Source organism: Wolffia australiana, chromosome 11, assembly GCF_029677425.1.
Source record: "Wolffia australiana isolate 7733 chromosome 11, ASM2967742v1".
NCBI classification, from domain to species: Eukaryota; Viridiplantae; Streptophyta; class Magnoliopsida; order Alismatales; family Araceae; genus Wolffia; species Wolffia australiana.
This window is the reverse complement of record NC_135845.1, coordinates 10,317,052-10,340,772: the sequence shown is the minus strand read 5'-3', so window position 1 is coordinate 10,340,772 and position 23,721 is coordinate 10,317,052. Positions and strand designations below refer to the sequence as shown.

The window sequence follows — 23,721 nt, the reverse complement described above, 5'->3', positions numbered from 1 at the left end:
GACTACACTATCAGAGAAGGATTATTATTATTCAAGGGACGTCTTGTTTTATCATCTTCATCGACACTCATCCCTGCACTTTTGGAGGCATTCCATTCTCATGCGGACGGGGGACATGGAGGATTCCTGCGCACCTATCAACGAATAAAGCAGCAATCTACTGGCAGGGCATGAAGCGACATATCAAAGAACTTGTTAACCAGTGCCACACGTGCCTCCAGAACAAATCATCTCACCTGGCGCCGGCTGGCTTGCTGCAACCGCTATCCATTCCCAATCAAGTTTGGGAAGATCTCTCCATGGATTTCATAGAGGGCCTACCTCGCTCGGGGGGATTCAATTGCATCATGGTAGTAGTGGATCGGTTGAGTAAGTATAGTCACTACACCCCCGTTCGGCATCCCTTTACAGCAAAAGACATTGCCGTATTATTTATTCGTGAGGTGGTCCGCCTGCATGGCATACCCCGTTCATTGGTGTCTGACCGAGGGCAAGTTTTTATCAGCACGTTTTGGAAAGAGCTACACCGCCACCAAGGGACTCAACTTCGCATGAGCTCCGCGTATCATCCAGAGACTGATGGCCAGGCTGAAGTGGTCAACCGCGGCCTCGAGACATACCTTCGGTGCTTCGCGGGCGAGCATCCGAGGGAATGGCAAAGTGGTTACCCTGGGCTGAGTATAGCTACAATACAGCTTATCATTCGTCTCTCAAGATGTCTCCGTTCCGACTGGTTTATTTATGGCCGAGACCCCCCACCCTTGTCCGTTATGGTTCCCCAACATCACCAGTAGCAGATGTGGATAACTTATTAGCCAATCGTGATCAAATGCTGGATCTTCTGAGGGCACACCTCCTCCGCGCTCAGAACCGAATGAAGCTCGCTGCGGATAGACATCGGCAGGATGTGACCTACGAGGTGGACTGGGTATACCTCAAATTGCGGCCCTACCGCATGCGTTCCTTGGCTCGCAGGCCGAATGAGAAGCTCGGGCCGAAGTATTTTCGGCCGTACCGCATCTTGCAACGGGTGGGACTGGTGGCTTACAAACTGGACTTACCAGCCCATACCACCATTCATCCGGTGTTTCATGTCTCTCAACTCCGCAAGGCGGCGGGGCCAGCAGCCACCCCACAACAAGTCCCTCCCACACTTTCCGAAAACTTGGAATGGCAGCTCACCCTGGAGCGGGTGATTGGTTTCAAACACTCAGTAATAGGGACCCAGGTGCTTATCAAGTGGCATCACCTTCTGGACTTTGAGTCGACATGGGAGGACGCAATCACGATCAAGGACCATTTCCCGGATTTCCAACTTGCGGACAAGTTGGCTCTGCAAGGGGGGAGTATTGTTAGGACCCCATTACGGGTCTACCAGAGGAAACGACGTGGGCCGCGAGAGGGCCCACGACTTGCAACGGAGCCCATCAGGGCAGAGATTACGGAGGCGCACTCGATGGAAAAAGGGGGAAGCGACGGAGAAGACGACGGCGAGTATAGTGGTACGTTCTTCTCTTTCCCTCTCCCCTCCTTGAACCTTCCCGAAACCCTAACCTGTTTCTCCCTCTCTCTCCTGCCCTTCTCCTCCAGGCGACGGAACGCTCGAAGGGTTAGCTGCGCGGCGCGACTCCACCTGAGACGCCGGTGCCCTCTTGTCCCTCCTTTCCCCTCACCAAATCTCTCCCTGTGTTTCACTCCGGATATTTTGACTTGATGGAAGGACATATTTGTTTGGGTTTCATTCTGAAGTAGCTTTTACATTAGCGGGAGCGAGGACTCTACCACAGTGTTGATGCTTTGTGTTGTTGACACACATGACACTGATTAACATACGATTTAATAGTTTTTCTCATGTCTGGCCACCTGACTTGCTGAGATATTCTTTGGTAGGTTCGCAGAAAACCCACCATGCCCACCCATATTTGAATCATGGAATTCTTTTAAAATTTGAGGGATCAAGGAAGAAGTAGGCGGTAAAACGATTTTTCCCTTCCAAAGTAGTAGTCCTTGTTGAAGTGAATACTGCGGTACATGTTCACATCCTGATTCCACCCTTTTGATGATATCACTCAGTTTGGGATCTTGTCGGATTTCTTGAGTAAGTATCAACTTGTCTAGCCAATGCGTCCTAGATAAAGAGTTGCACTCTCCTTTGAGTTCTTGAGTGGATCTAGATACTGCATCAGCTACAATGTTCTTCTTGTGAGCTATATATTGGATGCTAAAGTTGTACCCCAGTAGTTTTGATATCCACCTGTAATACTGCAGTGGCACCTCATTTTGTTCCGAGAGAAATTTTAGGCTGAACTGATCAGTATATATGGTGAACTTGTCAAATAGCATATAGTGTTTCCACTTATGTACAGCGCAAACTACTGATATTAGCCCTCTTTCATATGCAGATTTGAACCTTGATATGCAAGGAAATGCTTTGCTGAAATATGCAACAGGGTGCCCTTCTTGTAATAACACTGCTCCAACTGCTTGGTCTGAAGCATCAGTTTCTATGCTGAAAGGAATAGAAAATTTTGGTAGCTTAAGAACAGGAGTTTCTGTCATTGCCTTCTTTAATCGGACGAATGACTGCTCAGTCTCAGCTGTCCATTTGAAAGAATTTTTCTTTAAAAGGGCAGTGAGAGGTTGGACAATGGCCACATAATTTGCTACAAATCGGCGGTAGTAACTGGTAAGCCCCAAAAAACCCCTTAATTCCTTCACTTCCAATTCTGAATTGCTTCAATTTTGCTGGGATCCGTCGAAACGCCTGCTGCTGATATTCCATGCCCCAAGAATTCTATAAATTCACTCCCAAAACAACACTTCTTTCGGTTAACATAGAGTTGATTTTCAGAAAGTAGATCAAATACTATGGCTAGGTGCTTCTCATGTTGTTGCATGCTTTGACTATAGACGAGTATATCATCAAAAAACACCAAAATAAATTTGCGAAGGTACGAACTGAATACTGAGTTCATGAGTGCTTGAAAAGTAGCCGGGCATTTGATAGTCCGAAAGGCATTACCTTGAATTCGAAATGCCCATGGTGTGTCTTGAACGCAGTCTTGTGGATGTCATTGGGATGCATCCTGATTTGATAATACCCGAACTTCAGGTCTATTTTAGAAAAAACTGTCATTCCATGTAGCTCTTCCAAGAGTTCATCAACTATAGGTATCGGAAATCTATTGGGTATGGTCATTTGATTCAGAGATCTGTAATCAACACATAACCTGTATCCCGCATCTTTTTTCTTAACTAGTAGTGCTGGACTTGAGAAACAACTGTTAGAGTGTTGTATCACATTGGTATCTAAAAGCTCCTTGACCAATTCCTCTAGGACACTCTTGTGTAAATAAGAGTATCAGTAAGGTCCTTTGTTGACTGGTTTTGAACCAGGTATCAAATGTATTTGAAGAACACAACTTCTTGTGGATGGCAATGTGTTGGATGGCTCAAAAGTATGTAGGTACTTAATTATAACCCGATGTAAACCTGAGTCGAGTGAGGAAGCATGTACCTCATGGAAAGAATTCGATCGAGGAGCCTTGGCTTCATTGATTTGGAGGATCGGCTCTTCCCACTCCTCATGTGCGCTGTCCACTTCAAACTGGGAGAATCTTAGAGAATTTAGTTCAGGATCTGATATAATCCTGTGTATCTGTCCTTGAATGTAGAACTTGATCATCAGGTGATGTAGTTGCAGTGGAACCAACCCAAGGACTTTAGCCAAGGAACCCCCAGAATCATGTCACAACTGCCTAGCAGAAAAGGAATAAAATTTTGTTCAACTGGGAGTCCCTGGAATGACACTGGTAATTAAGGCAAATCCCCTCAGTAAGCCTGCGGTGTCCGTTACCCAATGTAATACTGATTTTATGATAAGGGCGAACTGGAATATGAAGTTTCTGAATTACCAAGGGTTTGACGAAATTGAAAGTGGCGCCCCCATCTATGAGAATCAGTACTTGATGATTGAAGATAATGCCATAGAGTCTAAATGCACCTGGTTTAGGTATTTGATGAGGGCTTGATTTCTTGGACAGATATAAATTCGCCGTCAAATAATGGTCCTTCATCAAGCTGCATTAAGTCTTCTTCTGAAATAGGCAGTTCCTCTGGTTCCACCTCTTCCAACATGTAAATACTTTGCTTTTTCTTGCAACGATGCCCTGGAGTATATCTCTCATTGCACTGATCGCATAAACCCTTCTCTTTCCTTTGCAAGAACTCTTCTGTAGATAGCTTGACCAGCTTCTTCTTATTTCCTTGCTGAGAAACTTCGTTCCTAGAAGGTACCTGATTTAGCCTCAGTTGTTGACCACTGTATGAAGTCTCTCCCCTTTGTGTATAATATTTTCTCCTGGATTTATCATGAACAACAAGAGCAGTGTTGGTGTTAGCCAAATCCTGGCAATCCTTACCATCCAATATGGCCAAATTATTTTTGGCCTCAATAGAATAATCCATAATTTCCTGAATTCCAAATGGCCTATATTTGTTCAATTCCACTCTGACCTCAGGCTTCAGTCCCCTGAGATATGCAATTTCTTGAATGTCTGAGGGTACGTGCGATAAGAAAGCCACCAAATCCTCAAAATCGGATCGATACTGAGAGACGGTGCTTGTCTGTCTTAGGTCCATCAGCTGTGTGCACAATGATCGGTTTGATAGGTTGCATCTCTTTTCAAAATGTTGGCGGAACACTGCCCAATGCCCGAATCCAAGATTTTCTTCTGTATATATAAACCAGCCTTGAGCTGATCCCTCCATGTGAAGCGAAACAAGTTGCAATTTTTCTTCGTCGGTCAATCTGTGGATTTTAAAGAACCTTTCCACGCAGTTGAGCCATATCAGTGCGTTAGACCTGTTAAAGTAAGGTAAATCACCCTTTCTAAACATCACATTTTGTTCTGCTACCCGGTCTTGATTCATCTGTACACGGCCGTACCTGGTCGGTTCCCTTTGGGTTGGCCTCCAACTTTAAGTTCATTGCTTGAAGTTGTTGCAGAATTCCTGTAAGAATCTTGGGCGGTACTGGAATTTCATCAATTCTGGACTTTCCTCTGACCTCTTCCTGGTCCAACATACTGGCTCTGATACCAGATTGTTACACTCTAGTAACAATGGGGTAAAAGTAGTTGAAATGCAGATCAAGAATGTTCCAACAATAGCGATATGACCGGAATAGCGAGATTTAAGCTCAGATCAGACGGCTCCTTCCTCCCCGGTAGGCGCTCAGTCACGATCCAAGGGCGGTCTTCCCTCCAGGGCGGACTCCTCCTTCCGCGGTAGGCGAGCTCCCTCCGCAGCTCCCAAGTCTCAGCGTAACTGCCAAGAACTACCAAGAAAAGAATATGTTCTCTTACCAGGGGTCGCTTCTTATTTATAGGGTAGCTAGGCGACACCCTTCTCCTTTCTTTTAGTCAGTTGGAGAGGTCAACATATCATTGACCAGATCTGGTCCTCCTTCTCTGGTATTTCTTCTGATAGCGCTTATCACTATCCCGAGGTTGTTCCACTACTGCAGTACGCAGACAACCCTACTTTTTTATAGAAGGCTCGGTGGAGGAGGCAGAGAACTTCACTTTACTCACCTATTTGCAGACTTCTCTAACTTGCAAATCAATCAGGCTAAGTCAGAATTTGTGGGTAGCGGCCTCTCGCAAGAGGCGACGCAATGCGCAGACACACTAGGTACGCCACTTGGAAGGCTACCTATGAGATATTTGGGAGTGCAATTGAACACAGGGAGGATGACTGAGGTAGATTGATAGCCAGTGGTAGAGATGGTCAAGAGACAGCTGGAAGGATGGCAAGCCAAGGTACTGTCCAAGGAAGTTGATTAGTGCTAGTGAGGTCAGTACTGTCATAAATTCCCAACTTCCACCTCTCAGTGTTCAAGATGACAGCAGGAATCAGTCAAAGACTTGAATGCCTGATGTGTCGTTTCTTATGGAAAGGTGCCAGGCCCAACCAGGGTCGAGGGCTGGCACTAGTGGCATGGGATATCGTCTGCAGACCTACTAAATGAGGAGTCTTGACATCCAACACCAACAAAACATAAACACAGCATTATTGACAAAGTGGGTAAAACGGCTCATGCGCCCTCGGGAGGACCTAGTCTTCCAAATTCTGCAAGACAGCTATGGTCGGGGTTTAAACTGGGATGAGAAAGCGGCCCCAAGCAGAGGAACATCGCCTTTTTGACAAGGCCTTTGACAGATTTTCCCCCAAGATAGAGACTTCTTCTGTGGCCGACCAGGAGATGCTCTCTATTTCGCTTTTGGAAGGACCTGTGGTCTGTCAATGGCCCTTTGAGGGAGACATTCCCTCGGCTCTGTGCGCTGGTCAGATGCCCTGATGCCACAATGGAGGAATGTCGGGGCAACACATGGATTCTGAAGGTAGACGATGCCCTATCAGACCAGAGGTGGCGAATTTCTTGGGCATGCAACAAGCCTTGATTCAGTGCTGGCCAAGCCATGGAGAACATGACAGATGGGTTTGGACAGGGGCTCCCTTTTCTGTTTGAAAGGCCAACATGAGGATCTGACAAGGAAATGAAGACCAATCAACTATCCAGGCATGTCGGGCCATTTGGCCCCTAAAGGTTCCAGTAAAAGTAAAGACCTTTGGATGGGTCTTACTGAGCAAGAGACCAGTGACGCACGTCTTCCGCAAGAGAATGTGTCCTGATACCTTCCCACCATGTACTTTATGCACTAGTGGCGACAAAGACTGCAATCCCTTATTCTTGGCCCTTTGCCTGCTCAATCTGGGCCACCCAATCACAGCTGGTGGTGAATGTGATGACAGAGGGGGTATTTTGGGAGTTCTTAAGGCAAGAGGGCCCTAGGAGGAGGGAGGAAGGGGGTCGAGCGATGATAGTGCTCTGGGCAATATGGCTACACCACAATGAGGCAATATTCAGGGGGACACAAGGTGTCCAAGGACAGGCTCGCCCACGAGGTCGAGGGCCTCGTGGCATCATGGTTCCCTCAAGGGGTAACCAGATGAGGGAGGGGTTGACCATATTGAAGGATCTTTAGATATCTTCACATGTAATTTTGGGTGGTTACCGCTTTGTCAGGTGACCGTCTTATATCACTTTTCAAAAAAAAAGATCGGATTTAAAATGCAATAGAGGCAATCAAAAAATTAAATAAAATAAAACAGAAATTAAAAAATTAACAATTAAAATAAATAAAAACAATGAAACAAAAGATGGTGCAAAACAAAGATAAGAAATAATTCTATGTGCTCTCAAGACACCCATTGAGTAATCAAGTGTACAGGCATAAGTTGAAGATCAAAGTAGTTTACCAAGGCAGCAAGATGGGCTTCCTGCAAAATGCTTCCGTCCACCTCTAATCTTGCAATTGGGAACTCAGGTAGATGACCAGACTGCTTCTTCCCGAGCAAGTTTCCAGGCCCACGAATTATAAGATCAGCATTTGCCAGGTAAAATCCATCGCAAGATTTCTCTAGAACCGTCAGACGCTCAACGGCACTTGCAGTGGAAGCAAGGAGCACGCAAGTTGACTTCTTTTCCCCTCTTCCCACTCTCCCTCTGAGCTGATGGAGCTGGGAGATTCCGAATCTCTCAGCATTCATAACAACCATCATTGAAGCATCAGGGACATCGACGCCAATCTCAATAACTTGGGTGGAGAGAAGGATTTGAATTTCTCCTGATCGAAATCTGTGAAGGGTCTTGTCTTTCTCGTTGCCCTTCATCCGACCGTGTAGAAGACCGCATTGGAACCCATTGAATCTGCTAGATATAGATTCGAATTCGGCTTCAGCGCCACGAAGCTGAGGCAGCTGTTCAGATTCTTTTATGATTGGATAGACAAGGTAGACCTTTCCACCATCATTCAGCTCATCCAGCATCATCTACAATCACAGATAGTTAAATATCTACCCAAACTTATAAAAGGAATATCTTTTTCCTGGATTAAAATGTAAACACCTGGTAAACTTCTCCCAAGCCGCACTCATCACCAAACCGAACGTGAGTTTCAATGGGCAACCTTCCAGGGGGCAAGTCCGTTATCTGTTTAGGAGGTTAATTTAGGGAATTCTTGATCAAAATATTTTGAATCAAGACAGAAACTGATCATTCAAGTCATCATGCTCAAATGTCACAGAATAGGGACGCTATTGATTTATTAGAGATAGTCAAGTAGGAATCAAATATTCAAAAAACTAGGGTTTCAAAAATAATGTAATTGGCCTTAAGAGGTCAGCCCATTGACGTTGACGTTGACATTGACATTGACAGAGAGTTGATGAAACAAGGATTCCACTACTTCTGAGCTGTGACTTCATAATCGGAAGAAAAAACTAAGGACATATTACTCATGGTATCAAGGTCAAGGTCATCATCAATCTTCCACCTGTTAAAAATTAAGTCAATGTCGACTTCAATGTCAACTAGGGCAGTTAATGGGGTTGATGTTGATGGGCTTAATGTTTTTCTTACAAGAAATTGAACTAAGTTGATGGAGGGCATAAGCCGTTTGCTATACCTCATCAATCATCAGCAGTTACCCTGTCAACTTCAATGTAATCATGAGCTTCCCTAAAAAATCAACGAGGGAATATGATATTTACCGTTGATGAACGCTTGACAAGCGCCATTTCTTAGACTAAATTCATCTTTGTTCCTCATTTATAATAGAGTATAGGAGTTAGAAAGCAACTGTGGCTTATAACCCTTCTTCTCTCAGTCGAATTAAAGGAAAATTATAAATATTAAAAGAAATGAAAGCACTGGAAATATATCAAAAACGGCATAACAGGGGACCTGAGTCAAAGACACATCTCCATACAAAGCCAATGCAAGTGTTCTCGGAATTGGAGTGGCAGACATAGCAAGAACATGAGGAGCCATGAATGATTTATCTTCAGATTCATCGGACTCCTTGGAATCCGTTCTTGATGCCCCCGAGGCATAATACAACTGAGGCAAAGGGAGCAATTGTTTAGCGTGAATCAGACTGATTTTATGTACAATCATAAAACCACTATACTGAGAAATGAAGAAAATGGTAGAGTTCTAAAAAGGCCCAACCAGGCAGCCCAAAAAACAAGCCAAATGACCCAGTTAGGCATATGGGTGAGAAATAATAAGGATGTAAATATTACACATGTATCTGGACTAGTTGTCAATGTGATAAGATCCCCTGGCTGCGTGAAGGGCATTATCGTCAGTTTTCTATGTTTCCTTTCCCTCTATGTTCCCTTTAAATAGCACAGCCCTCCTTGGAGAAGGGCAGACAGAATGTTATTTGCTTAAGTGAATGTTGGTCCTCTCTCCCCTCTCGTCTCTCCTTACATCCATGCTCCGTCTCCCTCTACGATCCCCGTCCTCGTGATCGACTCTGCTTCACTGCGTCTTCAGGCGGCTCGTCCCCCGGCCGATCCCTACCTCCCCTGCTCGGCCTCCTCCCCTACCCTTCCCGTTTCACCTCTCCACCCTGGGAATTCCTACCTCGCCTCGTCCTCTACTCCTTCCGATACGAACCTAGACGTATCACAATGCATGAAATTCGGTTTTTCTTGGAGTTTGGGAGCCCTACTCATAATTGACAGGAGAATCAAGATTGCTGGATCTAGAAAGTTCTTGAATGTCTGCTTCTTTATCTTCTTCCCTCTCTTCCCCACCTTTCGTTATACTTTTTTATTCTTGATAGACCGTCATCAAACTTATATCATACAATAACAATAAAAAATCTAGTTCCAAGTAGAAACTACCTTGCTGTTGAATCTACCTCTCTGGATCACGCCAAACCGTTGCTGCTCGTCGACCACTGCAATACGTAATGCAAAAAATTCCACCTTTTCTGCAATAAGACTGTGCGTTCCAATCACCATATCTATTTCTCCAGATTGAAGATCCTACAAAAGAAAAAGGATTTAATACTAATTTTTAAATATAGATATCCTCAACTTATAATACCTGCCGAATCATTCTTGCTTGCTTTGCACCCGTAGATCCAGTCAGTAAGGCAATGGAAGGCCTCTCTTCCTCCTCAATATTTTCAAGTAAAGAGAGCAAACGCTCATAGTGTTGCATAGCAAGAAGTTCTGACGGAACCATAAACGCCGCCTGAAATGAGATGGAGTTCTAAAGGTTCACGAGAACAACACCAAACAGCTTTGTGACAATCTATCATGCACCTCTTCTCACTCGGCAGACAAGACTGAACAATGAAATAGTTTTAAGATGTGAAATAAGATATCCTCACTAATAAGATCCTCTTACGAACCTGAAATCCTGATCCGATGACCTCCATGCATGCAAGAAAAGCTACTACTGTTTTCCCACAGCCGACATCACCCTGATGAAAAATTAGAGAAAAAGTGTGCATTACACGCAGTTTAAGTGCCGATGTATAAATTGTTTCTTGCTCTCAATGCTGTAATGATCAATCAGTAATGAATAAGAAAATCTATCATCTTGTGACTCATAATTTAGGGATCATGCTAGTCCAAAACTATGAGTAAAAAATTATCAACTAAGAAAATAACAAATTATGAGCAACTCCTGGTACAGATCTGGAAGATATTGAATGCTTCACAATTTCTCCTTTTAATATATATATATGATTAGGCTTTGGTATTCATATCTCAATGATCATGGTTCACGGTTCAGGATTTTCAGGCTAAAGGATTCAATTTTTACAGGTGCCCAAAAATAGACAACAATCGAAGAAGAAAAGGGGATCAATGAAAATTTAAATACCTGCAAGAGTCTGTTCATAGGCACAGGCCTTTTTAGATCCCAAATGATTTCTGAGACAGCATCCAGTTGACTGCGAGTAAGAGAATACGGAAGCGCCTCCAGAAACTTCTTTGTGAGCGAGGACCACTCATTAGTTGAAATGGTGTCCAGGCCTTGCGTAATGTACTTGTCAAGTAAACTCTCCTTTTCAAATTGCGTTCCCAGAGCTGCAAGCATCTGAAATAATCTTCCCAGCTAGGAAGGCCAAACATCAAACTGTAACTTGGGATCAAAGCACAGGCCTTGATGAAAAAACTAGTCAATGATATGACTGCGACCTTGCAGTCGTCATATGGGGCATCAGGGCTGGACGGGGGATGCATTCCTGTGAAGTTCACTGCTTCTCAGGTTGAGATGGGAGGAGGGGACAGGACGAGGCATGTCATGATACACATCTATGGATCCAAATCCCGACCCAATGGTGTACCATCCTAGTGGCATCCAGTCTGGGAAAAAAACGTCCACGGCATGTTGCATCCCGCATCTCAATACTTGGGGCGAGAGGGAAGGGGACGCAAAAATTGTCAATTCCCATCCCTGAAACCTATTGGCAGTAAGATCTTCATGGGGACGAGATGTTGGAGTCATTGCCAGTGCTGTAGGTGATTTCATTTGCAGAACACTTGAGAGGAATGAGGGAGATGACAGCTGGGGATAGGAAGGGAGATGTAAACACAATTCTTCTAATGACTGTTCGCTTCCCTTCAAAGACAAGTGCATATATATATTAAGGAGACTGACCTAACACTAAATAATGACACAGGGCTAAAAAGACAGAAATATCCCTAAATACAACGGCGTCATATCAGACAACTGTCAATACTCGGAACAGACGTTTGCTGGCAATTTAGCCGCATCGTTCATTCGAGAACAACCATGTGCATTCATAACGAGACTGGAATAATCATTCTGAATAGTCAAGTAATCGATTGAAGTCAACCAGAAGTATTATTTGCAAACAACTAACCTAAAGAACATGATATAGTTTATGAGTCTCTTTTCATTAGTAAACAGAACTACCTGTAAATAGAAGAAATCGTCAAATATTAGTCTTCTCCGAGCTAAATCAGCCTCACCAAACTCCCTGGGTTGATGAATTCCAACATAGGCCTGCTCAATTTTTTGAATAGTTTAGGGGAATTAGTTAAAAGGGAAAGAACTTGAATTTTTTGTGTAAAACGATTGATGGACAATTTACTGGTTGAAGATTTGATGCATGCGTGCAACAAAAAACTGAATTTGAAAGAAGCGTGCGCATGAATCCCACAAAAATTAACTTACATCACGAAGATTCAACAGATTGAACTCACTCAAAACTTCAGAGGGAATAGGATCAATTTCTCTTTCCAAAACCTTCAGGATTCTGTAATATCAAAAGTAAATTGGATAAGTAAATTTATCAAGAAATGGATCAACATGGATAAAAAACTATGGACGCCTCATTTCTGACATATGCACAAGGAAAAAATTCCACAGATGCATACAGATGAAAAAACTTTTTTGGATGAAGTCCCTGAGACTATGTCAAACAGAATTATGTGAATTGTTCAATAAACTATAGCTGGAGGTGAGGCAAAGAATCATTTCCTACTTTTAACCAAATGAGAGTCTAATTATAACTTCGGTGATACTGGTACTGTTCATGGACGATGGCAAGTTTGACATCATCCCTCTTTGTGATTGAGGTCACTGTCACCAGTCATTCAGTAGTGGACGAATGACAGGAGAAGATGATGACTCGTCATCGGCCTTTGTCATCAGAAATACTAAAACTGGCAAGAAAGACAAGAGGATGATGACTAGTTGTCATAATCTTCCGTCACCATCAACGAGTCGTTGTCCTCTTGTTCTCGGCAGCAGTGACAGCGAAGCCTAAAATTTTAATAAGTAGAACACGAAGACAGTTTTAGTTGAGAGAATAACAGAACATCTTGGAATCAACTGTTAAGTCAAATCAGAATTTCAATGAGCTTTACATCCAATCAACAACGCTAAGAAAATGATCCAATGGTTTGGAAACCCTTCCAAATTGTTTGAAAGGCAGTCCCCATGATAAAAAAGGAATTAATGGAAAAAGGCAATCGCTTTCCTGTATAAAGAGCATGATTAAAACTACGAATTTCTTTCTTCTTAAATGAACTGGTAGGCCATTTGATGCTTTATTGTGCATGGGCACTCGCCATTTAATGAGTTAAAAGTACTAGGCAGTGCTCTTATTTGATATATTGTAGAGCTCCATAGGGGGAGGAAATAGAAAGGCCAGGAAAATACATAGAAGTGGAGAACAGAGGGAGAGCAAACCAGGAAAAGAGGAACAAGAGGAGGCCAGGGTGGCAGACGGAATCCTCCCCATTGAAATAATGCAAATCTCTTAAACCAGGGGTTGCCTACCAATATATAGGGATAGGAATACCAAGATGGAAATTGCAAAAATACCCCTAGATTTGACAGATGCAATTTCTTGGACAAAAACTGTAGATTAAACTAGCAGTTACCGCTTCAAGGTTATATAACTCAATCGAAATTCTAAGCATATATTCGTTTAGCAGAACCAATTAAATTTTAGTTCAGGTCATGTCATCGGTTCGCCGAACAGTGGAACTAGTCAAAATCAAGGGAATTGACCAAGTCCATATGTTGTACGAAAGTTTAAATTTGTGAAAGAGAAAGGTCAAACTGCTAGCTTTTACCAGGACGCATCGTCTTTTATCCTGTATGATGTCCAAATCCTGATTCTTGACAGAAATAGGACTACACATACTTAATATGTTCATTGACCTTTTCAGTTGGAGAATTACACATGTCGCAGGAATGAAATCAGAATTGAAAGAGAAAATAACAGAGAGAATCAAAGGACACTATTAAAGGGTACTGGTTCACACATGGCTATGGAATTTGTTGGGATCACCAACCCTTTTTTTTAAAAGAATGGATCACCAACCCCTGTCCAGGGGCATCCTGGACAGTTCATTTTCATCCAAAGACTAGTTCTTTTTTAATACTTGTAGCCCTACACTAAAGCACCAGAAGGCAGTTGTGGAATTGGCAAGGGCACCCTGCCAGAGGGGGCCCACGAGCCAATCTGGGCCTATTGTCATTTGGTTTCTTCCATCTTCGTGTCTCTCTCTTCCTACATTTCCTTCAAAGAATCCTCCATAGATTCCCACCAAAATCCAATCGATCTCAAGAGTGCATCCAGCTTTGTTCCACTTTCAAGACGAGATATTAACTGCAATAAAGAGAGTAGGGTTTGGGACATCCCATCGACGTTGACATCGATGTTGACAGAATGTTGACAATTGCTTTGACGGTGTCAGCCGTCATGGACTTATTTGTCATAGTTAACATCAACCGCCCATACGGAAAAAAACCTCCTTTAATGTCATCTATATCTACCACATAAAAGCATCAACATTGTCATCAAAGTTGATGTGACATTGATGGTTATGTGACGTTGAGGGGTGCCAACGGATAAGAGAGAAAAGAGAAAGAGAAGAAATAAGAGGAATCATCTAGATACGGTTCCCATTAGAGTATATGAGAAAAGAAAAAGAAAAGGGAGCCAAATAAAGGATGTTAACCAGTCAACAGGCACCAGGGGACCTGATGCCCCATGTGGTGCTGACGTGGCCACTAACTCCCAGTCTTGACTGGGAGTGGTAAGGGAATAAATGATACCTGTAAATAAGAGGTGAGACCTACAAGAAAGGCATCTGTTGGCGGTTAGACTTCTTGGAGGGGTGTGGGAGATCTTGGAAAGACCAGCTGTATGCGGCAAGGGTCTTCTGAAGGGGTTCATACCAACAAGGAGAGCTAGCTACAGGAGGATCTGCATCCACTAGGAGTTCTGAAGAAGGATCTTACTGTGGAATTGCGATATTACATCTGTAAGTTGCATTTCTTGATCTTTTCCTTTCCAATTTGATACAGATTGTATCGCATCGTTTCACAAAAAAAAGAAAAAAATTGTATTGCATCGTTTGACAAACAAGAAAGAAAGAAAAGAAACAGAAGAAGGAAGAGAAACATATGTAATTAATAACAATAGTAATTAGAAATGAAATAATAGTGTTAGATGTTGATACGGTTCACTTATTTGGAACAGAAAAAGTACCTGGAAATGGTATCCCTCAAGAACCCCGGAGTTAGTCCTGCCTTTGCTGGGTAAAGCGGATATGGTCTTCTTTCAGCCTGTAGGTTACTTCCCTCCTCTTCCTCAATAATGTCAATACTATATTCCCTTATTTCGTAGTGATGATCAGTTTGAAGTTTCTTCACCTGTATTCCAAATATCACATTAAAAAGAAAGGGGAAAGGCATACAATATCTTTTAAAGGACATTTTCCCACTCTTAGAATTGGATTTCTTTCACTTGAACCTTGCCAAGAAGTGTATCAATGTAGAAAATTTTCAACAGGACACTGGCTTTTTTGAACGCATCTCCTGTTAGATCAGTCCTGTGCAGTCGAACTGAAACCTGAGAGTACCCTAACTACGTCTAAAATTTCATAAGAAATTTAGTGAAGGACAATGTCATATTCGAAGGAGAAAATTCCACGTTAAAGAATTAAATTTAAACGAATGTAAGGACTAATAATTCCAGTTTGAGATGAGCAGAACCTTCTGTCCACCATTAGCTAGAGAGAATCTCATAGAGACTTTAAATTACAATAACCTCAGATGTGCTTGTTTGTATCTATCATGCAATGCTGATTCACTTCAACACTTGAAAGATCCAAAATACATGAAAAACTTCAATGTAATCATCTTTCTCACCTTGCCACTAACACAGACGCGATCTCCTTCTTTGTACTTTGACTGAAGACTTCGAAGAAATGATTGGTTTGTAAACCGAGTGCCTCGAAAATATTTCTTCAAGTGTAGGTAAACATATCTATTTTGCTTACTACAGCCACCATCATCAATATCCTCAGACGAGTTTTTAACTTCCTCCAGTTCACAGCTGACGATAACCTCAGTAAACGAGAAAGAAACCCCAGCTTTGATTCCCCTGAGATGGAGGGGATAATTTTATGCCACGAATTGTAAGATTTCATGAACCAGTGAGACAGCACGTGACGGGAGAAAAAAAATGATGTAAAAAAAAATCAAGGATGGTAACCAAGTTAAAAGATATTCAAATCTCAAGAGACAGCTAAACCTTTTTCACAATCAAAATAGGCAAAGATAATTAATCTTTTTTCTTCAGCCCAGAGACAACACTTTATATTACTCATATATTATTAATAATTTTGGTTTGTTCACTGATTTCAGGCGATCTTCCCTCTTCTTGTAAAAAAAAATTATATCTGACACGTTCTTTATAAGACAAATTCACCAACCAGAACACATATGCGAGTCCTCGCACGTGTGAACCAGTTTAAAAGAAGAGGTAACCTGCGCGGGAAAGGAATATCGCATTTCTTCTTGGAAGTCTACCAGAATCGGGACGAAGAGACAGAGTGCTGGAGGCCGGAGGAGCGGAGGATCCATCCGCGGACAGAGGGGAACTCATCCATCATGGGGGTTCCATTTCTATCTTTCTTTTCATCTCTCTCTCTCAAGACAGATTCATCAGAACTTTCTTGGACATTTCATGATTTGATGGGAATTGAGATCAATCATGTTATTCTTGGTTAATGCCTTTTTGTGATACAAGCTGGATGCATCAATATGATACGAGTTGCTTCTTCTCCAAGAATTACCAAAGAAGGAAAAGAAGACTCGTCCAGTAAAGATTCTTGGAAGATATAAATAAAGGGGGGGATGGCTAGAGAAAAGGTATCAACAGAAATAGTTCTCAAGAATCAGTTGCAGGCTGCAACTGGAAGCTGGGGAGCAGGAGCCAGCCTGCAATCAAGAGGAGGGAGCTCGTCTTCCAATTTTCCCGTTCCATCTCATTGTTACCTCCACCGCATTGTTTCCTCGTATCTCTTCCTCTCTACCATGCACAGTATTCCCTCAGACAACTTCCTGCGTCAGGATTCTTTTTGACAATTTCCACATCATTTTGTATGGATCTACATTGATTTCTTTCAAGATCTACATCACAATATTACTCATTTACATTATATTTTCTTATATTGTTGATTTACCCTGACGAGATCCACAGGACTATCGGGGTCCATTTCTTAGCTTCTAATGGGCCCCATTGGCGTGGGTCACTACGTTTTTCTTATTTGATTTTCCTACATAAATAGGCCACATGTAGAAGTGGCCTATTTGTCAATTGTACGTGACGACAATCAGAATGTCTTCTTATATTTTGCTTACCTTCTGGGCCAAGGCCCACTATCCTGCAGCTAATATTTAAGCCAACGATTCCTCATATGTACCTGATATTTGGTCGCCAAAAAGTCTGATAGTAGGTGAAAAGGTGTCAGAGAGACACAAGGGAAAGAGACTACAGCAGCGATTCAACATCTTCAGGAAAATAATTATCGTAATTCAAACCCGACAGCTAAAATCCCTGATTTTGACTCGTAGTTGCGATTAACTGATACAGAAATATAGTATCAATGGATTACTCTCAAATTGTAATTCAAGAAAGTCACCAATAGTTTCCCCAAATGGGTTTTGAACTCAAACCATGTAGAATATAACACTCAGATGTGGGAGATGGGCGATCAAGACGGCTTCTCCTCAGCGAAGCTCATTCTCTGGATCAGGTGGCTCCTCCGCGGCCAAGCTCCCTCTCCAGATCTGCAGGCTAGCCCTGCTTCTCTGGCCTTCCCGACGGTGTAACCGTCTACCCGCAGATTCAAGAAGAGACTCAATGCCTTCCCTATGGACTTTATTCTTATTTGTAGGGACTCTGCCCCCTTTGGTCAGGTTGTGCGGTCAATGGGCCGTCGACCGGATAGCTCCTTATTCCTTCTCTTGTACTTCTTTGAAAATATCATATCATTAACCCAATCAAGATATCTCACAAATCAAATTAATATCAAACTAACAGCGAAATACTTACTGCCAAACACTAAATACTATTGAACTTTTTGACACGCAACTTCAAGAGATGGTAAAAAATATGGTGCATTGAATGAGAAAAATAAGCAGAAAAATATCATCTTGATTCATATATAAACTTAGTTAGCCTCAAGTTAGTTAGCCTCAAGTTCAACTTAGTTAGCCTCAAGTTTTGGTCACCACTCATCTTTACCTGGAAGACAACACCGTTCCAACAAAAATTAAATACTGCCCGTCATTTATGGAATCCTGAGAATTCTGGAGATCAGCATATGTACGAGGAAAATGCTGCAGCAATTTCCGTACCTGTATATTAAAATTAAATATTTTCAATCATCAAATCGTAAGTAATTTAAAAATGTGTTCTGTACAAATTGAAAGTTACCGTGTAAAAACCACAGTTTTCAAGTTGTCGACAGCATCTGGCTGACAGTCCTGGTAGAAATCTAATTGGTTTATCCAATATAAACTCTGGGGAATTTATAAAAGCTTCTGTTTTTTTTTTGGTTGACTTATTTCTTGAGGGCTTTCTTTCTCCAGGGTCTGGAGTACACGGCTTAGAATGATACGAGCGCAACTGAATTTCACTTGAAGTAAAGAGATTGGAATCTGGAGAAGATGATTCTAGCAAACGGCTAACATTTGATAATTCATACTCAGTTGAGATTACGCTTTCTGATATTTGGAGCCATTCACTACTGCTTTTAACTGCCGGAAGATTTGTTTCGGGCTCTTCACATTCAACATCATACAACTCAACTAGAGAAGAATTACCCAAGATAATACTTGGAAATCTGGCACATGACGACGCAATATCAATTTCATCAAGAAAATGTTTGGTGTTATGGTGAAACCTTTCCGGGGGGATCTCACGGCCTTCGTCAACGTCATCAAAACCCATGAAGACTGAAACCTGAAAAACATCTCAAGTGTACCAAATGAGCAGGAATGGAAGTGTAGTCCACACTACATCAGTACTTATAGCTTAATGTAGAATTACAACTTGGGTTCAAAATATAGAGTAAACTATAAAATTTATGAAAGAACTATGTTTAGACTATCTCTAGATCTTGATATCTATTTAAAATAAATAAAATTGAATGGTAGGAGTCAAAATATTAAATTATGGTTTAAGAAGAAACCTTGGGTAATCTTCTGCCACCAGGGACATAGATTTTTTAAGAAACTTCCAAATGGAGATCTATCTAGCTTCAAGAAAGAAGAGAGAAGAAGAGCAAGATGACAAGCAAGAACAGCCTAAGCTTCAAGAATTGCCAAATATGGAAACCCTCACCCCCAAGATGGCTAGACAATCCAATAGTGCCTAGAAGAACTTCAATGATCATTCATCTCATGTCCATCAAATGTCTTCAGAAAGGGTATCGATAACCCTACAATCATTCAAGAATCTGTTATGTTTCCCACCTAAGGCTCAGTTGCAGACTGAGCTTACCGTTGACTCGTCTTCTGAAATAAGTCTCTAGAAGGACTCCATCAATAATTCAACAGATACTCGAACACTTAGCCTTCAGAATCAGCATAATATACTTCTGTCACTGAAAGAAGCTCATAACAGATAATATAATTTTCTCAGGTACCTGAGGCAACGGAAGTAGAATCTTCATACAAACGGCTTCTCTCCATAGTCATGTCCATCTAAAGTTACTCTGATGCCAGATGCAGTACCTTGCTTCCCTGTCGAGATTGACGAAGGGATTTGACCAGCATGGTTGGGAGTATCCCGCTTCAACTTCTTCTTCCCCGTGGAGGAAGCTGACAACAATCAGCAGAAGAAGCGTGCCTCAGCCTGCTCATGCAGCTACCAGACTCAAAAAGGGTAACTTAATTCTTGAAATCCTTCTCCCTCCATTTTATTTAAAAGGTCCGCTATCAGTGATCTAGGAGTTATGTGCGACTCCTTTTCTTGGGCACGCTATCAGCGATTGTAGAGTTCTAGTTTGGAACTTGTTAGACTGAAAGGTTAAAAGTGTCACTACCTATTTAGTATTGGGTTTTATATAATTTTTATAATCTATCTGCCTTTTAAGTCAGAGAGAATGTCAATGAAGTTGCACTATCTACTATTTCCATGGTTTATTCCGTTGCTCCCTGGATGGCAGCCTTATCCCATTGCCCTTCCACCTCCAATCATTCAAATGTCCACAGAAATTATCAGAGTATTAGTGCTCACAGGCCACCCGAGATTGAGGTTATCAAATGTAAGAAAGCTGTTTTAGGTTCCATTACAGCTCCTTTCCCAGCGCTTGTCCTCCAACATAGGAGGGATAAGAAAAGGGGCTGGAGAGAAAATTTCTATAACCACATTTAGGGCTTTGTAGAAAGATGGAGTTGGAACGGTAAAACTGAAGAGTTCCTAGATGTACGTAGTGATTGCCCAGTAGCCAAAGGCATCATAAGGCGGGGAACCGATTCCTCACAAAATGAATCCCAGACATCCATTCAGTCATGTGAATTCTCATTTTCTTTTACGGAGCTCGGTTTTCACTTATTGTCTACAACTAGATTTCTACACGGTTCACCGGAGTGAAGGACCTAACTAATGAAAGCACTAAGCTCACAAGTCATCAGCATTTTTCTTCATTTAAGAGGGAAATAAAAACCAGCCAAACAAACACAATATTTTAAAAGTGAAAAAGTTAAGCTGATGAGTCACTGAACTGTGGCCCACACCAAAGGTACGTACAAAAGAAGGGCTTTTTTGGAAAAATTAAGGTTACCCCCTTCATAGCACAGATACAAAATCCCAATTCAGATACACTTATTTGAAATGGTCACCTATCTGCCACACAGTCAACAAGCTATACAGTATGATTTTGGGATCTTCCCTGCTTCATTCTAAAAGTTATCGGTTTTCTTTTTAAAGGAGTAAAATATATGAAGTCATAACAAGCTGATTAAATTCACCAGTTTCCAAAGTCCATTAGAAATGTCATCGATTACATCATTTCCATTCGAGCAAGAATTACAGGATATAATTCCAAGATGTTTACTACACACCATCTAGATGAATTTGAAGAAACCTTTGAAGGGCATTTATTTTGTGACCTTCTCACACTTATTTCAGGATACAAAGAATCATCATCTGAAGTCGCCAAAGGTAAATGGTTATAAGGAAGTTAAATGTGTCTCCAATCAGAATGACAAAGGACCTACAATAAGAATGAGAAGCCTTCTGAAATTTTGAGGGTACGTTTACAGAAGACAGTTTTGCTTCACTGAAATAGCGAATCCTGAGTGCAGTTGTGGAGCACACAATAGGGAAATCTTACGCTGAAGGAAGAAGGAAACCCATCTAGTTTATTAATGATAATCAGTACCTTGCTTAGGATTCCAGGACTTTGTAGACTAAGACCTTGTGATAGCCCCCGCAATAATAGAAGCTTTGATCCATAACAGCGTTTTGAGAACTCCGAAGATATGAATTTTCTCAGCCTGTAAAAAGTATAAAAAAGATATTTCGAATAAAAATTCGCACAAACATCATGTATAGCTCAAAAAGACGGTTCTAATAAAAAAGTTGTACCCCATATCCCTGAAGAAAAGATATCGGCATCCTCTTCTAACATCCAAAGACAGTGGATTCATCAACTGGCTCATTCAGAATCTGGAATAAAAGTAAAGAATATATTTGTTTGTCACCCGATTGTTTCTAAGTTGAAGTGATATATAACAAATAAGAAAATTTCTCCGGGTAGATCTAAGTGGGAATATTTATGACACGATTCACGATCCTGTCCAAGTATCATAGTTTCATTTTATATAAAATTATCAGGCAATGAAGTATGACAACAAGATGACCGAGAAGAAAAGGGAAAATGAGATGGTAAACGAAGAAAGCCATTGAGATAATTCCCTGACGAAATATAAGAACTAAAACTCATTAAGCCAGAAAACTGAAAGATGCTTTTACGTCTTCAATGTGATGTTGACTCAGGCGGATTGTAAAGCAGGGTACAATTCGTGCAGATGCAGAGAGGAAGAGAGTTTGAGCGACATAGAAATGTAAAACCTACGTAAATTATTAGTCGGGGCTAACGTCGCTTATAGATTAAATAACAGGTTCGGAGATTAAAATCCGAATCCAAGAGAGTTTCAGCGGTCACATCTCTGACTTCTAAAAAAACTCGTGTAACCTTAGTTATATGAGGGAGATTAGAAAACCTCTTTGGCTTATTTTACTTTGACTAACTGGATTCTTGTTTCTTGTGTAATTAATCAGGTTTGGAAATTAATATTGTATAATTATAAATATGTATTTTAAATAGTTATTTATAGATCTTGTCGCACAAAAGCAAGCAACATTTCTTGGATGAGCCAAAAAAAATATGATTGAGATGCAATCCAAAGATTTATCGATCCGCTCAAAAAGAACTGTTGCAGCAAGGATTGAGATACATGGCTTATGAGTTGGAGAGACTGATTAGGATACGCATGAACCAAGAATCGGAATTCACGGTTCATTCTATGACCCCGAATTCCTAGCTCACTTCTGTCTCATCCCCCCAACACTTACGTTCTCTCTGAGTGATATTTTACCTTCTAACCAGGAAAACAAGATAAAAATTGGAAATATATCTAAGTAGATATAATTACATATTATGAGACCTACCATCACTTGATCTCTCAAAATGTTACATTTAGAAAATATAAGTATTGACCCAGAGTCAACCTAGTTTCTGGCGTGTTACCATTTCACAACAGGCATCGGACAAAATTAAAAACTCACACTCAGCAAGGAGACTAAAAGGTCAATTTAAAAGGGTCATGGGTTACTTCTTCTTTAGCATGCGATGACGGACAGAAACCTTCTTTACAATTTTACCCTTAAATTAAAAAATACGGGTTTCAAAAAACTAGGATAGAAAGTTATCGAGAACAATAAAGCTGTCAAAAGTGTCAACCACGACAAGATCAGAAATTGTTCAAAGATAGTTTCAAGCTTCCCTCTGGAGAAGAAAAAGGAGACAAATCGACCTTGTGAACGGATAAGCATAGAAAAGTTTTCGCTGCACTATTTCCGATTCAGTAAATGACAAATATCACGAAGAGAGTGAGTCTCATAAAAACATTTACAGAAGAACGCCGCGAGTAAGTATGATTACACAGTAACAGCGCATACTTCCCTCAGCAGTAAACGAATAACTCCTCTCAAGAAGACCATGAAGAATCAATCAGTTCTTCTCCGACACTATGAAGAGAAATTCAGCGAAATTGGCATCAACTAGAAAAGTGAGGCAAGTTCGGAATCGAATAAGCTTCAAGCCTAAGCGTGAATTGGCATCTGATAGTCGGGGATCGAATCCAAACATTTGTTTTTCTCCTGATTTCAGTACGGTAAAAGAGCGGAAAAAGCAGACAAAATCGCCAGACAAAACTACAGAACCAATCTAATGCAGATAATCTCTTACAGCTGCTGCTCGTCGTTGTTGAAAGAGATCGTCGGCTTCGATGACGCGCAGAGGAGTGGGGAGTTGGCCTGCTTCTGTATAAACTGTCAAGAGGCAGAGGAAACAGATGAAGGCTCTGGTATTTATACTGTTAGCCAAATCTAGACTTCATATATTTCATTTATTCATTATCATATTGATATTCAAATTATTATGAGGGAGTAAACCATCAAAATTTAAAGGCAGACTTTGGCCAAGGAAATTTGCATCTGGTTATGTTTTTGGCTTGGGGGGATGCACAATTATTTATTTAGGGGGATAATTTTGTTTTAAATGGGAGAGGAAAAAGATGTTCTAAGATAGCATAATATAGTTAAAATTGGATGTCAAAATTGAAAGTGAATGATAGGTGATCCCCAACTATGGTTTTCTTTCAAGTGGACCTACATCTGTGATTTGATGCATGACTATGGTTTTGGGGGGCTTATTTTATTTCAAATGGGATTGGAAAAAGATCTTCTAATAAAGCATAATATAGTTAAAACTGGATGTCAAAAT

General features: G+C 41.3%; 1 protein-coding gene across 1 annotated transcript in view; it reads right to left on the bottom strand.

Moving 5' to 3' along the window:
• The window catches only part of LOC144709333 (DEAD/DEAH box RNA helicase family protein), a 42,016-nt gene extending 18,737 nt beyond the window's left edge, over positions 1-23,279 (bottom strand). Inside the window, exons 1-16 of the mRNA XM_078582865.1 lie at positions 23,185-23,279; positions 21,300-21,380; positions 21,094-21,208; positions 18,141-18,668; positions 17,949-18,061; positions 15,566-15,800; positions 14,904-15,067; positions 12,071-12,152; positions 11,810-11,899; positions 10,751-10,984; positions 10,275-10,346; positions 9,965-10,114; positions 9,760-9,903; positions 8,810-8,965; positions 7,973-8,056; positions 7,324-7,896 (exon numbers count right to left, since the gene is read on the bottom strand). Coding sequence (XP_078438991.1) covers positions 7,324-7,896; positions 7,973-8,056; positions 8,810-8,965; positions 9,760-9,903; positions 9,965-10,114; positions 10,275-10,346; positions 10,751-10,984; positions 11,810-11,899; positions 12,071-12,152; positions 14,904-15,067; positions 15,566-15,800; positions 17,949-18,061; positions 18,141-18,668; positions 21,094-21,208; positions 21,300-21,373 — 2,814 coding nt within the window. The 5' untranslated portion in view covers positions 21,374-21,380; positions 23,185-23,279. The remainder of the gene's footprint in view (positions 1-7,323; positions 7,897-7,972; positions 8,057-8,809; positions 8,966-9,759; positions 9,904-9,964; positions 10,115-10,274; positions 10,347-10,750; positions 10,985-11,809; positions 11,900-12,070; positions 12,153-14,903; positions 15,068-15,565; positions 15,801-17,948; positions 18,062-18,140; positions 18,669-21,093; positions 21,209-21,299; positions 21,381-23,184) is intronic.
• Between the last annotated feature and the right edge of the window lie 442 nt (positions 23,280-23,721).